Below are 16303 nucleotides of genomic sequence, written 5' to 3'. Positions count from 1 at the left end.
TGAGATACCCCGATTGAATTGCAATCGAAAAAGATTCACTCCGGCCCTGCCTATATTATTTCAGATTGATTGCCCCGGTCGGCCTACGCCGTTTGTAATGTTCTTGTTTCGGCGGTACACTGTGACAAGTGATTTCCGCCCTGGACTCACGAGTGCAAACGCATTTGTGTGAAAAACGGCAGCTGTTTTCTGAGTAGGTATAATTATATTCCTCCCTCATCGTCGCCACGCCATGTCGGGTCAACAATTACCACAAGATTGAACATCAATTAAGATGAAATCAATTGCCAGTGGCAAATCATTTGTATATTTGAAGAAATTATCTTAGGCATTAGCCATTTTTAATCCCTTATTATATATAAGAAAATTACTAGATATTACTGCTTAATAATATATCATATTATTTTGTGCTAGTCACCATCCGTCTCAACTTAAAAGCAGTGGACACTATTGGTAATTACTCAAAATAATTATTATCATAAAACTTTTCTTGATTACATACAGTGGGGAGAGGTTGATAGTATAAAACATTGTGAGAAACAGCTCCCTCTGAAGTGACTTAGTTTTTCGAGAAAGAAGTAATTTTCCACAAATTTGATTTTGAAACCTCGGATTTGATTTGAGGTCTCGAAATCAAGTATTTGAAAGCACACAACTTCGTGTGACCATGGTGAAACAAGGGTGGTTTTTTCTTTCTTTAATATCTTGCAACTTCGACGAAGACTAGTCTTTGACAATTACCAAAGGGTCCAGTGTCTTTAAACAGAGCTATCAACAATTATATCTTGCCATCAGGGAGATTTTACAAAACAGCCAGAGAGACGTTAAAGCCATTGGACCCTTTCGGTACAGGAAAAAAAAAAAAGTTCACAGATTTACAAATAACTTACAGGGTTTACAGAAGGTAGTGGTGAAAGACTTCTCTTGAAATATTAGTCCATGAAATGCTTTAATTTTTGAGAAAACAGTAAAACAATATCAATTCTTGATAGCGAGAATTACAGATTTATTTTAAACACATGTCGTGACACGGATACAAGGATGGGTTTTTCTGTTATTTTCTCCCGACTCCGATGACCAATTAAGCCTAAATTTCCACAGATTTGTTATTTTATATAGAAGTTGTGATACACGAAGTGTGGGCCTTGGACAATACTGTTTACCGAAAGGGTCCAATGGCTTTAAGAATAACATTCAACATCGGAACAAAGTTTCCATAATCAGGGAGATTGTCAAATTTGTTCATCAAAACATGAAAAGATTGGTTTATTTACAGAGAACTTTCTGCAGAATCAGGGAGAGTTGGCAGCTCTGCAAACATCATGTACTTGTCCTTACTTTTCATAACTGTATGGTAATAAAAGGATTCTTTCTTAATCTCAGTCATAAAGGCAGTGGCAACTGTTGGTAATTGTCAAAGACTAGCCTTCACAGTTGGTGTATCTCAATGCATAAAATAACAAACCTGTGAAAATTTGAGCTCAATCGGTCATCAAAGTTGCGAGATAATAATGAAAGAAAAAAACACCCTTGTCACACGAAGTTGTGTGCGTTTAGATGGTTGATTTTGAGACCTCAAGTTCTAAACTTGAGGTCTCGAAATCAAATTCGTGGAAAATTACTTCTTTTTCGAAAACTATGGCACTTCAGAGGGAGCTGTTTCTCACAATGTTTTATACCACCAACCTCTCCCCATTACTTGTCACCAAGAAAGATTTTATGCTAATAATTATTTTGTGTAATTACCAATAGTATCCACTGCCTTTAATATACACACAATGATATCAACCTTCGGTGTCGGCAGACTGGATCTCTGAAATTTACTGTCTGGAACGCCACGACTTCATCTTCTTATCTTCTGTAACAGCAAAACCAAGGGCAACCAGAACGGCTACTACATCAACAACACAGACAACAACCAATAAGAAGCTCACTGCTACCGCTGGAAGCTAACACAGTCAACTAGGTCTTATTTCATGGCTCTGCTTACCGCCGAATTCTGTGCTTATGATCACCATTCTCCGCTTACCTGCATCTCTGCCCTAGCTTGTGTAGTGGCAAGACATCATGTGAGAAACAGCTCCCTCTGAAGTGACTTAGTTTTCGAGGAAGAAGTAATTTTTCCACAAATTTGATTTTGAGACCTCGGATTTGATTTGAGGGCTTGAAATCAAGCATCTGCAATACAAAGGTCGTCGGTTTGAATCCCACAAAAGTGTTTTTTTCAAAGAACTCGGGAAAGTACACAGTTTCTATTATAAATCGCTGTAAACCTCATGCAAAGCTTACATGTGTTGTTGAGGCATAAATTTGCCATTCTGTACAGAATAAGACCAAGTTTACTTTCTGATTGACAGTATGTTAATAACCATTGTATACTGATGTCCAGACGCACCATTGTAAAAGGTCTAATTTCATGCAGTTCATATGCACCAAGACTTCCCCCTGAATCTGGCATAATCTGTCTCCTTCAACAACCTTGGATTACACCATCCAAAGCACTCGCAGTCCGCACAGGCAGAGGAATACTCCGAAGGGGGGGGGGGGGGGACACCAAATCCAATCAGGTATGGCAAAAGCTCTTAGCAATTTGCGCACTGATTGCATTACGCTGTGACTGAGCATGTGACATCCGGTAACTAAGCTCTCCAGTGGGAGACCGTTTTACGCTGTGCTGCACAATTTGGTGTTTTTCCAAACAAAATCAAAGAGCCATGGCCTTTAAGCAAGGAGTGAATTGGAGTCACAGCAATGTTCTGACATTTTCATAGGGTACATGTACACCACAGCAGTTCTTCCCCTGCACATTCGAATGGGAGCTGGCCCACCAAACTACATTCTATGACCATCTCGTCCATTTTCCTTGACAATACCAAAACCTCGCTGTGAAGATTTGCCATACAGGAAATACAACATCAATATTTTTAATTTTGTGTCATTTATGAGTTTTTTCCTTCATGACCTCTGTGCAGTCAGATTGGTAGTGGTGTCTTGCCTCGCCTTTTCATCTCTGGGACCCTGGTTCGAATCCCACTGGGGGGTACTATGTGGATTGGGTTTTTAGTCCCTACTTGACTTCAGGTTTTTTTTATTTTACTGAAATAATTTTCTGGGGTTTTCCTCCCACATCTAAAACTGAAATTTCTTCATCGTCTTCTCTTCTCGTTTGGCTCTAATTAGAGCGTTGAGAATCTAAATCCAGATCAAGAACTCACAATTCTGAACAGGTGTTAATGAAAATCGATGCAAATTTGTCTTCAATCGTCAGTTTCAACTTTTTCCACCACACTCAAAAATCACCAGTCGGGGGAAACACTTCACTGAAGGTATTTTAAAACAGGCCTGTATGCTTCATTTTTAAAGGACAAGGGAACCTTGAAAAGGGCACCCATTGAGAAAATTGTAAAATTTTACTTGATCGTTTCAATGGCACCAAGGCCTGGGGACATGGAGGCAATCGCCTTCAGACAATCGCCTTCAATATGAAGTATCAAGCTTTTTGAGTTGACCTCCTTTTTTAAAATGCTTGACATTATCAAACATTTCATTTACAATAGAACAATCACAGGCATGATTCAGCAATGGAGTCCACACACAGTGACAAGACAGCAATAAACCTTTGTCATGGGATGTCCCAATCTTTGTCATGTCCCCTGTGTGCATTACCAACAAACGAATGACAAGTCTCATTATACCCCAAAAGGGGGGTCAGACTATATTACTCTGTCAGCTTTGGTTTAGAAAAACATTAGGGTTGCACTGTGATAAAAGTATTAAGAGAAACAAAAATCAACAGTTTTAGGGAACAATTTTCACTTTCTTTCTTAAACAATTTTTTAAAATCTTTTTCCCCCCTTTCTAATGAATGTTTATGTTGAAACAACAAGGTAATTGAGAACTATACACGGCAAGTCTGCAAAATATTTAACGCCTTAAAGCCAATATACACTTTCGGAACAGAAAAAAAATATAAAAGTTCACAGATTTACAAATAACTTACAGGGTTTACAGAAGGTAATGGTAAAAGACTTCTCTTGAAATATTATTCCATGGAATGCTTTACTTTTTGAGAAAACATTAAAACAATTATCAATTCTCGACAACGAGAATTACGGATTATAGTAAACACATGTCATGACACAGCGAAACGTGTGGAAACAAAGGTGGGTTTTCCCGTTATTTTCTCCCGACTCCGATGACCGATTAAGGCTAAATTTTCACAGGTTTGTTATTTTATATATATGTTGTGATACACGAAGTGTGGGCCTTTGGACAATACTGTTTTCCGAAAGTGTCCAATGGCTTTAATTTGTCTGGCCTTGTACTTGGATCTTGAAGGGGCACAGTAATCCCCCCCCCCCTTGTTTCTCTGTGCTCAGCAAACTTTAGCTACATCATTATGAATTCAAGCCCAGATCTGTTGTGGTACAATGCATTCATAACTGACAGCGACTCAACATCCTACAGCTACCCACTTGTCATGCTACCGGATGCAGCCAAGTGTCTTAGAATGCTCGGACATATGATTCGGGAAGGAAGATGAGAAGAAACAGAGGTCTAAGATGCAGTCGCTGAAGTAATCCCCCACTGTCTCCCCAGACTTCTTACTCAAGCAACTCACCATCTGAGATGACGTTGGATATCGGGATAAGGGAGGATGAGACAGAGCAATCTTGCTGCTCATGTTGATCCCAAATTTGACGGAGATGACTGACATGTATTCGTTTCAATTTTAAAGACTCTTTCAACAAAGGTCTTGGACGACAAGAATGTTCTTTTCTTTTTCCAGATTGGTAGACGTCATTATGCTCCTTCTGGCAGTCACCACAAACCAGCCTCCCACTTATCTTTTTTAGAAGATTAGTAAGATAAGAAGAAGACAAAATGCAGTAAAAACTTTTTTATTTTGTTATATATTTTTTAGTCTTAAAATTATTAGAAATATAATTGATGAGAAGCAAAGCCCACCACATTTTTTCACTCATGTAACTCTTACTGATAATCTGTTTTTTTGTAAAAATCTGTTTAAAGTTTAAAACGGAAATACAAAACTTGACCCATTAGACTGGACCCAAAGTGACTCAAGATTTGGACATAGACTTGAGGATTGAGGACTCTGATTTGTATATCGTCTTTTTTTCCAATTACAACAGTTAATTGGAAAGACAAGATACTGTACATGTACATGTATGCATACATGTTGTAAATGTTTGACCATAAATTGTTTTAAAAACAACACCAGTATGCATGTTTTGTTTTTATGACCCATAATTACTAATAAATAACACAGCTATTTAAATGTGTTGTTGATTACATTACTTTTAAAATAAATTAAAACAAGTCCATGGAGCACGTTGTAGTGTTCTAATAAACTGCAATATTTATCTCAAACATTTTCCTAATTGGCTGATAAGTAATTTTATGCTGATCATAACAAATGCCCTTTTAACGGCTGGTTGACATTACACAGCCCTTTGCAAGTCACAGCGCTTCCTCGACCGTTCTCTAAAATGTAAAGCCCACGCGCTAATCTTGCACACCACCGGAAATCATCTTGCCACGATGACATTAAGTACCGTTATTTTCATTTCGATCTCTTATTTTCGTCCATGCCCAGGGACTCATATTGTGCAGCAATATCTTGATTCGGTGAAGCGCCGGTTCTGATGCAAACAGATTGTGGCAATGTACATGTAGCGCTTCAATTAAGACCAGCTCGCGTCAGCACTCTGTGTTTTTCTTTTTCCTTGGAGTGCTTTCCTCCGGAGGGGGTTCTACAGCGCAGCGGAGCGATCAGGGCACATCCGGTAGTGAAAGCTGATGCGGGGGATAATAGGCCACAACAATTACGTTGCAACGGTAAATCATATGCACGTAAATGATTGGAAATTACATATGTTGGGTTTCATTGTTCCAAAAAAGAAAACAACTATAGCGATGAGTATGCTAGACCATAGAGCATGGGCTAGACACACTTACTGCAACATTTGTATACTCTGCATCTTCTACACATTATTAACAGTTACTACGTCTCGGTAAAATCATCAAGAACTAGGCCAGTATTCAAACCAATATAGCCCTTGCATGTGACGTCACACGCTCAAAAAACACCCTCAAGCAGACACAAATGATTGGACGAAACATGTAGCTGTTCTTTGGATGTAAAAACGTGCGCATGAAGCTTAGCGTCTTCGAAGCATTTTGCATAAATGCAAGGGGTCTTTACCACACGTTGATTCCCTCATTGAAGTCATCTAGAACTACAAACAGACTTTCAAAGAATCTACAAGCCTGTTAAATCATTCAAGAAAGGGAAACACACTGCCTGTTATTTTTCAGAGACAAGGTTTTCTATAAGAAAACAAAACCAGATATATACATTGGTTGAACACATAACCCCAATCATTTGTGGCCTACATTGGCTGCCCATTCAACAACGCATCAAACCCAAGATCCTCCTTCTCACAACAAGACTTGGAATAGCACTATCAAACGTCAACAAAGAGGTTCAAATTAGGAAAGATGTAATAACAGATACATTTGAATATAATTTCTCTGATTAAAATATTTTGGGGTTAAACGTTATCCAAACTATTATATTTTGAAGAGAATCTTTTCTTGAAATACTATCAACACCTTGGGCCTCTCACAAAGTCAGCTTTTATGATCATTGATTGTTGAAATACCAATCTACAATATGACCCTAAATACCTAAACAATATTATGTCCGATCAAAAACTCAATGATACAACTCTTTCTTTGAAAAGAATTGTCAATAAAATTGCCTGAACTTTGAAGCCAAGTTTTTATGGCCATTAGCACTCTCCTCTCCACAACCTTTGAACTTCAAATAATTCAGCTCTTGTCTGTAAAATTGTCCAAACTAGCCAAGTTTTTATGGCCACTTGTCCCCACAACCTTTTAGCTTGTAGTCTTGCGGGCCCAGAGTCTTCCCTCAGCACAGGGCCTAATGTACCATTATTATACCACCTCCCCATGAACTGCAGCTCCACCTGTGTAAGGTAATAACCAACCTGCCCTTGACCTGACTAGGAATGTGACACCGTCTGCTACACACTGGGCACTTCCCTGGATGGGAACTCTCTGAACCCTATCACCCTTCTCTACATGACTGAAGAACTCAGCATGGGGACTGGCTAGTACAATGACTGCATGCAGCTGAGACAAGTTCAGGAGCTGTTTAAAAGTGTGAACAGTGCAAACTATGAACTTATGCATGACTATTTCCAGATAGTCCATGGATTGCCAGAGCACAAACCAGTCATGCCATACATGTACACTTAACATCTATGGTTGATGCACTGTATGTCTACTTTAAATGTACTCAGTGGATACACTTTTTTAATATGAGATCCATCGTGTAAGTATCTTGAGAAAACAGCAATAAAATGGTTTAGTTTGCAACATTGATTGCTACATACGTACTGTTTATGTACATTTACACACCCCAAATCAACAAAAAGGGTAAAGGTTCTTTACGAGTTCAAACATATGAAAAATATATTTCAAAAAATAAATAAACATGATGCATGTGATGTAGGCTTACATACATGTTGAAGGCCCAACTGTTTTACAAGATATTAGCATAAACAGCACTCTACATTTCACCTTATAAATTACTTTTAATATTTGTTCATCCTGCTCAAATTAATCCCAAATTCATTCTCAATTTGCAGAATAAAAATTATGCAACTTCAAGTTTGTTGTTGTCAAAATATTTTGCAACATTTAGGACATTTTACAAAAAACTTCTTTCACAGCACAAACCAAGCAAAATATGTTGCTGAACACTTTTCCGCCAAGCAAAAATGGGTAGGATACCAGCCACAGGTGGTATGAATGTGCTGTGATAGTTTGACCAGTTACCTAATTCTGTCAAGCATAATTAATTTTGTTGTGCTTAGCAACCTTTCCCTCAAGCAGATTTATGAAAATGGATCTTGGTCCCAGTTACCAAGGATAATACTTTGGCTAGTAGTAACCTTACTCTGTCAAGCAAATTTTTTTTTGTGCTAAGCAACCTTTTCCTCCAAGCAGATCTATGAAGGATAATAGTTCAACTAGTAACCTTATTCCATCAAGCATAATTTTGTTGTGCTTAGCAGCCTTTCCCGCTATCAGATATATGATATCTGGGCCTTTGTCTCAGTTACCAAGGTCCCCTTCAACGTTTTTTGCTCCGAAGACCTTCTGATCTCAGGGGAAAAATATTTCCTTCCCTCAAGGAAGGTTTGGGAACAGAATGAGTGGCTTGGCATTCAAGGCTACTTGGTTTGATCACCGAGAAGGTCATGGAATTGGATTTGGGTGTTTCATCAGTAAACTGTCACCAAGTTACACAGGAATCAGGCATGTCAAAATGTTAGAAAACATTTTGAGGAAATTAACATTTTGACTTATGCGCTTAAAATGTTGTTGTGCAGTTCAGGTGCCATCTTAATGTACAACGTACAAATCATATAGCCCTTGCTAGCACTAACCTTCATAAGTCCATCAAAATCATAGAGAATTCTGACAATTTTTCAGGATTGTCTGGATATTGCCTCCCGTAACGGGAGGCAGTAGAGTCCTAAAAAACTCCTCTCTAAGGACAGAAGCAGAAGGAATCCAACATACATGGACAATGTAAACTCCTCTTGGTCGACATCTGAATAATTGCATAATCATTATGAGGGATTTACAGGTAGTGCCAGCAAACTGATGGTACAAATGGCACACGGGCACTGCTGTGTACAAACTCTTATTTTCTGAATGTACAGTATATATTATTTATTCATTTTCTGTCTTTCATGGAAAACAAGTACATGTTTAAATGCATTAACTCCATCAACACACACATTCCTCCGAAATTGGACTCGCAACAAAAAGAGTATGAACCAAAACAAGTTGTTCAAAAAACAAGCTTTTTATCCATGTGTCCGCTGACAAGCAAGCAGAGCCACCCCCCCCCCCTCCCCCTCCGACTTTCCAACCTTTTTACTTGGAGGTAATGCAGGGTTTACATTAAGGGCAATCAGTTGATGAACGGCCAATTTCTGACTTCCTACAGAGGAAATGACTATGAGGATTCCTGGATTGTATATAATGTACCTGGGATGGCGATGTGTGTACGATGATTGGGTGTCGCTACTGAATGCTGCTACTGTGCACTACATGTACATGATGTTGTTTTACAATATCTAAAAGGCAATCTGAGAGCGAAATTCTACGAGAACCAAATCAAGGCGAGAATAGGGAGAACAGTTCAACTTTACCCAAATCATTTTTACATTTTATGAACATTAATTGACTTCCATATTAACATGGCATGTACAATAACACGCGTACTTATCATTTCTAACCCTTTTCAGATTTGCTTCCTAATTGAAGACACTGACTGCAAAATCAATTCTGATCCATGTTTGTGTCTCTTCTTTAACCTGACCTACATGTAGATTACCCACCATGTGGGGGAAAAAGTCTACGTAGGTATTATGGTATTATATTGGCATTATAATACCTCTATATTTATGATCTGTCAGAGTGCGATCAGTGTAACCCTGAGTTTCTAAGCAGTTATTATTAGAAGTCCAGAGCCACAGCTGTTTTAACTTTGATTGACAGAGTTTTCTCTGATGCAGATTCATCAAGAATATTTCAAGGCTTAATTGGAATGGATTGAGGTCAATTTCAACAGCTTCACTTTTATAACAAAACACTGTACAATGTCATGAAGCTCACAAAGCATAAGATGTAACCCTGGACAATATCGAAAACGTTGACTGGTGTGGCGGTAGCCTATGTCCAGATGTGTGCTTGTGGTCAATATAATCATTACATACTTATTGTAAAATTTATGATAAAGTTTGCATCATTTGCAATATTTTTATATTTCTGGTATTGAACTAAGGGATCCTCCAAAAAGACTAGCACTGTCACCTACATGTATGCCTACATTGTAACTATCAGACAAGACAAAGAAGAAATACTGTTAAGATGTGGGAGGGAAACCCCCAAGATGTGGGGGGAAACAAAATAAGGAAAGTTCTCGAGAAATCAGATAGGGACTAAAAAGCACATCCGTATGCAAGGCTCTGTCTGAGATGGGGTTCGAACCTTGGTCCACAGAGGTGAAAGGAAGGGCAAGATACATGTACCACACAGCTAACCTGTGTATAAGAAAGATCGAATGCAATAATGGAGAACAGAGAGGTATTCATTGTGAACCCTCAAGCTTCTTATCTGTGCTTTAGTAAATGTAATAATACATATTTCTAAACTTGACTATTACAATTTATTTTCAGGAATTCCAAGAAAATTGAAAAATAATTTATCTGTAGGTAATATTATGGTTTCAAGTTTCATTGACGACCAATTATGTTTGGCATAAACCTGCAATCCTGCAACAACACGTCAGCATAGTGGCATCTTCACAAAACTGTGTCAGAGAAACCCAACAGGGAAATTTAAAAACAATGCAATTTTTTTCTGAGCTCTTTCAACAGCTTTCTTGGGGATGAATAATCTGGCCCCTCCCATCCGCTTTCAGAACAAAACTGACTATCATTACAGCACAAAAAATTACGAATAACGCAAATGCCGGGAAGTGTAGCCTATGACTGTGTTAATTGGTGTATGATGCAGTTTGACAGTCCAAGAACCGTTCGTCGGCGTACCTAGTCAAATCTGTGATGGAGACCATCAAGGCTCCACGACACGATGAGAGAAATGCATACAGAGTGTTACTTGCTGTGGTCAGTCGTAATGCAGTGATGGTAATGTAACGGGGGTAAGGGCATAAAGCAGGAAGTCATTCACTTAATTACATCAGCATCCGCCACTTTATTATTGCTCTGAAGAGGCCGATGAACGGTGCCTCAATGGTACAAGTGTACTGAATGGAGATGCAAGAATTCTCTTACATGTAAATATTTAATAGATTCCCAATCCACTACAACAGTAAAAGAAAAAAATAATACATCAAAAATCAAACTCACATCTACTTTCATTGGTTATCAATAACGAAGAACTGAAACAAATTATTAAGGCCTTGAACTTCTCTCTTGAAGTGGCAAAGCAATTTTTCTCAGGTAAGGGGCACTCTACATTAATGTGGAAAATGTAAATTTGTATTGGAACTTTACAAAGGGCTCTACAGCAAAAGCACCGGGCATCACTGCAATTTCAAGGTCTGATCATTTATGAATATCAGGTGTGTTGAATTGTCTTTTTACAGCTAGTGCGCGAGTAAAATGTATATAGACAATAATGATTGCAGTAACAGTTCAATACACATTTCTATTTGGGTAACAACTTTCATTTTCATGTTTGATATTCCCCTTTCAATGCAATGAAAGGTACATGATGGACATGTATTGTGCACCTTTGCAACCAGATAGGTTAGACAAGGGAGAAGCTTCAGACAGCTTCCTAACTAAAGCCCGGTTCATACTTCCTGCGAATGCGAATGCGATACGAATGTTGACGGCACAAATTCGCAACGAATTCTTCGCAGCAGTTCAACTTTGCTCAACTCACTTGCAAATATCGCTGCGAAAGGAGGGTTGTGACGTCAAATTCACGTCAAATTCGCTTCGCATTCGCATTCGCAGGAAGTATGAACTGGGTTTAACAACCACTGTACACATTGTGTGCAAAAACACAATGTACTTTGAGCTTCATACATCTTGATTTATAAGCATTTTTTTAATAGATTTTTCCAAGTTATCCATCACTCAATCAATTATTTCTCTTATTGGTATCACTGCATACAAGAAAGGAACTATTGCACTGAGAGTATTCAAGTTCAAAAATATGTGTACTAATGTATCCAACATTTTGTCTCAGAAAAGTTTTAAGTTATAACCTGCACTAAAGTCTTGTTATCGGTTTGTTTAAAAAAAATGTTGAACATTGATTTTTAAAAGGTTCAGATTAAATAGAATGGTTGAAGCTTAACTGCTTTAGGATGGTGTGAATACAATTGTGTTGACTTGATGTATTTAGTATCAATGTTACATCAACACTATCATGCCATCATGTACATCTTCGACCTACTGTTTCATCTTCGACCTACAGTTTCAACATGTTGAAGTAACATATCTTCCTTATCTATATGGTGGATAAACCAAGTTTGTGTGTCACACTTTGCTACCCAAAATGACCCATCATGCCCAAACTCAAAATTGTTTGGACTTGGATAAGATTGGAATGCCTGTCCGATAATGTTTTCTTTTCACGAAACACTTTGTGTATTTAACATTAAGTGTGCGTAATGTAAAGTAACAAACAAGGAAAACGTAACCAAGTTCTTTATATAGACAGAGTTGGTTTTGAATCGCCACAATATATTATATATAACTGGCAAAGTGTAACCTTACATTAAATGGTGAGTCACGTTACTTCGCACAATAAATTTGATCACGGTATTATTTCATTTGCTCAAAAGCCCAACCAAGCATAGACCTTTCCGTTTCTGTTCGCTTTGAGCATACAATACAATACATTCATTGCAGAACTCGCCCACATGTAGGAATTAAGAGCTGCCATCATTCCATGCCCCCAGTCTAGAAATTAGTCTAGAAGGTCTAACCATGGAGGTTGAATCTATTTTTACCTCCATGGTCTAACTCTAATGTGAAGAACCCAACACTAAATCATTTTGACTGACAATTGGTACAGTGTATCTGGACCCAAGCAAAGATTAAAAGCAGTGGAGCTCAAATTTTCACAGGTTTGTTATTTTATGCATCATGTTGAGATACTCTAAGTGAGAAGACTGGTCTATGACAATTACCAATAGCGTCCAGTGTCGCACAGGTGTTTCCCTCAGTACCAACAAGTTCCAGCAAAATCAAACAACCACGTAATGGATTCTCAAGGATTTGAGGAGGTTACTCTGTTTTTTTATCTTCGTAGGCTTTTAATTATAGTGTTAATTTACCCGGTGCTAAGTATGGAATTCGAACTGCCTCTAGCTACTGGGCAATCTTGGTGTTATAGTTGGTAAGACACTGCTCAAGAATTGCAAAAGTTTTGTTTCCGAATCCCACCCGAGTAATATGCCTGTGATATTTTTTTCACAGAGCTCTGGAGAGTACCGAGTATACAGCGATAACACACATATCTGTGTATTTATACATTCATGGGTAAAACCAAAACTAATCAAATATTTGTGTAATATCATAAGAAATCATAAGAAATAATAAGCCTAATTTACTTTTTAATATTCAACGAAACATAGGCCCTCTCCTCTGTCATTCACACAATTCAATTGATATAATTTATGTAAAACTGACACACCTATCAGGTGAAGGTCATTTTCACCAAGTGGACCACAAGAAAGGTTTCAATCAAATTATAACCACAAAGGTTTTCTCCTGCATGGTCTATCCCCTTTAGGCAAGACCAACAATAGCACCGCACTTTCACTATATGGATAGCTTGTTTCTCTTTGCGTTTAATGAGGTCAGCCAAAAAAAAGGGAGAATGACTAATAATTCCACAGCTTAAACGTATCAAATGATCAAGCCTTTTACAATTAGTTTTCCACCACTGGAGTGGAAGGCTCTCTTTGTAGTATTGTAAAGCGGTGAGTCCAGGGACCAATTAACAAAGCACAAAGTTATTTCCCTCATGTATATGTACAGCTAAATAAATCTTGGACAAAATTTGCAGGAAACCATTCCAATACATCCTGTGTAACATGGCATAATAATTTGTTCTACACGTACACACAACATTATGCAAACTAGCACATTTACATATATTTGTTTACTTTGTAGCAGCTCATGGCCCAATTTCATGAAGCATGTAAGCACAAAAATTTGCTTAACATGAAATTTCTTCCTTGATAAAAACAGGATAACCAACCAAATTTCCATTTGTTGCATATTGCCTGACACTGGTATTCAGCTGCCCCTGAAAATCAAGCGGCAATTTGGTTGGTAATCCTGTTTTTATAAAGGAAGACATTTCATGCTAAGCAAATTTTGTCCTTGTACAGGCTTTAAGAAATTGGGCCCATGTCGATATCTAGATTTAAATTATTCTGAGATCAGGAAATTCCTTCAAATGACTACATAAGCATGACAAGAGATTCTTTTACATGCACATTTACACTACACATCGCACAGGAATTCCTTTATGTCCAACCCACCCTAACGGACAAAGCAATAATGGTAAAGTGTTTTGCCTACGCCTTACGGACATAAAACACAAAGCCAGGACTCCGACCCACACGATCTGCTGATTAGAAACACTAAGCTGAGTGAAGTGTAGCCATGAATAAATAACAAACAATTTCCCTGACAATTTCCTTGATGTGCTATTTATTGATGGTTATACAAAAACAACTGTCACACAACTGTGACTTTTAATTTAGACAATGAGATTGCGCAATCATACAGGAATTAGTTTACCTGGATTAGGGTTGTATAAAGAGCCCTCTATTGAAATATTTTTGTCCCACTCCCAGTTCATTGCATTTATAACCTAATTTCTATGCTGATATAATATGGGAAGCAATTGTAAAAAGTAAAGACCACAAGGAAACAATTTACAAAACAGTATGATGAAGTTGCATCCACGAATTGAAGACGGTCCCAGTGTAGTGTGTTGTTTTGGTGACTCAAGTCTCACCATTCATTACATCCTTTTAATAAATATGGCGGACAATGGAATTAAAGCCTGCAGCTGTCTCTCCCTGGTGGATCCCTTGGAAAAGTTTCCGAATGGCGCCACCACTTTTTCATTTGATATATAAAACAATAATATAGTATCAAATTTACCTCAATGAGATATCCCTTTTTGTAGACCCAGTGACTGGGGCGCTAGATTCCTTTTTTCGAAATGTTGACATTATCGCCATCGGTCATCTACAATCCCGGCCATATCTCGTTGGGCCCCCCTGCCCCCTTTCAATGTTGGTTCCAATTGCTGATTGTGTTCTGAGTTGTGTTCTGAGTTACAGTCAACATTGAGCGGGGGGCGGGGGACAAATGTTTTGAATGTGAATGGGAAGTGCACAGGGAATCGTTGTATACAACGTTAGGAAAGGGTGGCCCAAGCATTTTGGCCGGGATTGTAGCTAGATGACCCGATAATGTCAAAATTTCGAGAAAAGGAATCTAGCGCCCCAGCTAGATAACCGATAATGTCAAAGTTTCGAAAAAAGGAATCTAGCGCCCCAGTCACTGGGTCTACCCTTTTTGTAAAAACTTATGAAAAAGTGGTGGGGCCATACGGCAAGTTATCCGAAGCCTTGTCTATTTTGTTACCTCCAATATATATAACCCGAATATATATGAGCAAGGTTACAAGGTAACCGGTTTTATACTTATCTCTAGTCTAAACACCCAAAAAGGATAATATAGCAATAGGGATAACATTCCGTATGGCGTCACCACTTTTTCACTAATTTTTACAAAAAAGGATATCTCATTGAGGTAAATTAGATACTATATTATTTCATATCGAATGAAAAAGTGGTGGCGCCATACGGAAACTTTTCCAGCAATAGGCCTAATTATCCATAATATTAATATAAAAATGTCAAAATACAAAAATAATTTGTTTGCAATGCAAAAACATTAAATTCAGCATAATAAAATTTATAAGATGTGTCTTTATTCAATTATTGTTAACAACCTCAGCTCATAACCAGCATACATACCACAGAAAATCATTGTCTTTATCCTCGTACGAATTATGGACTCCGTTGTAATTGTAGACAGCAGGCTGCGATCTTTTTCGTCGCTGTCTTGCGGCCGTCTGTCGGTTGTTACTGCTGCCATGACTGCTACTGCTGGTGCTAGCCATTTTGACCTCCCCAAAAAAACACGGCCAAGTCCGTTTTGGACAACCGTCACCAAAATCGTTTTTCAACTCAGTTTGGGTCTCTGTGACTCTATCACTGGTCCAGTAATATCCTTAAGACTCTAGCAGACATATGCAGTGCAGAATTCAGCTTACAATGATCCGAAATAGCATGTTTTGGCTCTGTTTTGAAAGGCTGTCATGATGTACAGTTACACTTCTTGACAATGCGGATGTATGTAAAATGCATTAGACGTTGTTCGTGTTTTGTACGTACGTTCATCAAGTACACACACACACTGCACATTACTCGAGTTAGCTGCTGTGCGCATGCGTTGCTTTTACGTGGGAGGGCATTGTGGGAATTCCAGGGATCTGAAAATGAAAAGGCTCTGTTGTTTGGCAATAATATTTTAAGTTTTTTATTCAATATTGTGTTGTTGGGGGACGGCTGTGTCTATACTATTTTGATGATGTTCACTTAGAA

The 16303-nt window shown here is 38.2% G+C and overlaps 1 protein-coding gene across 2 annotated transcripts in view; it reads right to left on the bottom strand.

The window, feature by feature from the left end:
* Positions 1-16045, bottom strand: part of LOC117303493 (E3 ubiquitin-protein ligase COP1-like) — a 33393-nt gene extending 17348 nt beyond the window's left edge. For both annotated transcript variants that reach the window (XM_033787714.1, XM_033787715.1), the window contains exon 1: positions 15674-16045. In XM_033787714.1, the coding sequence (XP_033643605.1) occupies positions 15674-15819 (146 nt within the window). In that variant the 5' untranslated portion in view covers positions 15820-16045. The remainder of the gene's footprint in view (positions 1-15673) is intronic.
* Between the last annotated feature and the right edge of the window lie 258 nt (positions 16046-16303).

Source organism: Asterias rubens, chromosome 19 (genome assembly GCF_902459465.1).
Source record: "Asterias rubens chromosome 19, eAstRub1.3, whole genome shotgun sequence".
NCBI classification, from domain to species: Eukaryota; Metazoa; Echinodermata; class Asteroidea; order Forcipulatida; family Asteriidae; genus Asterias; species Asterias rubens.
Note: the sequence above shows the minus strand (reverse complement) of the source record. Positions and strands in the feature narration are given on the sequence as shown.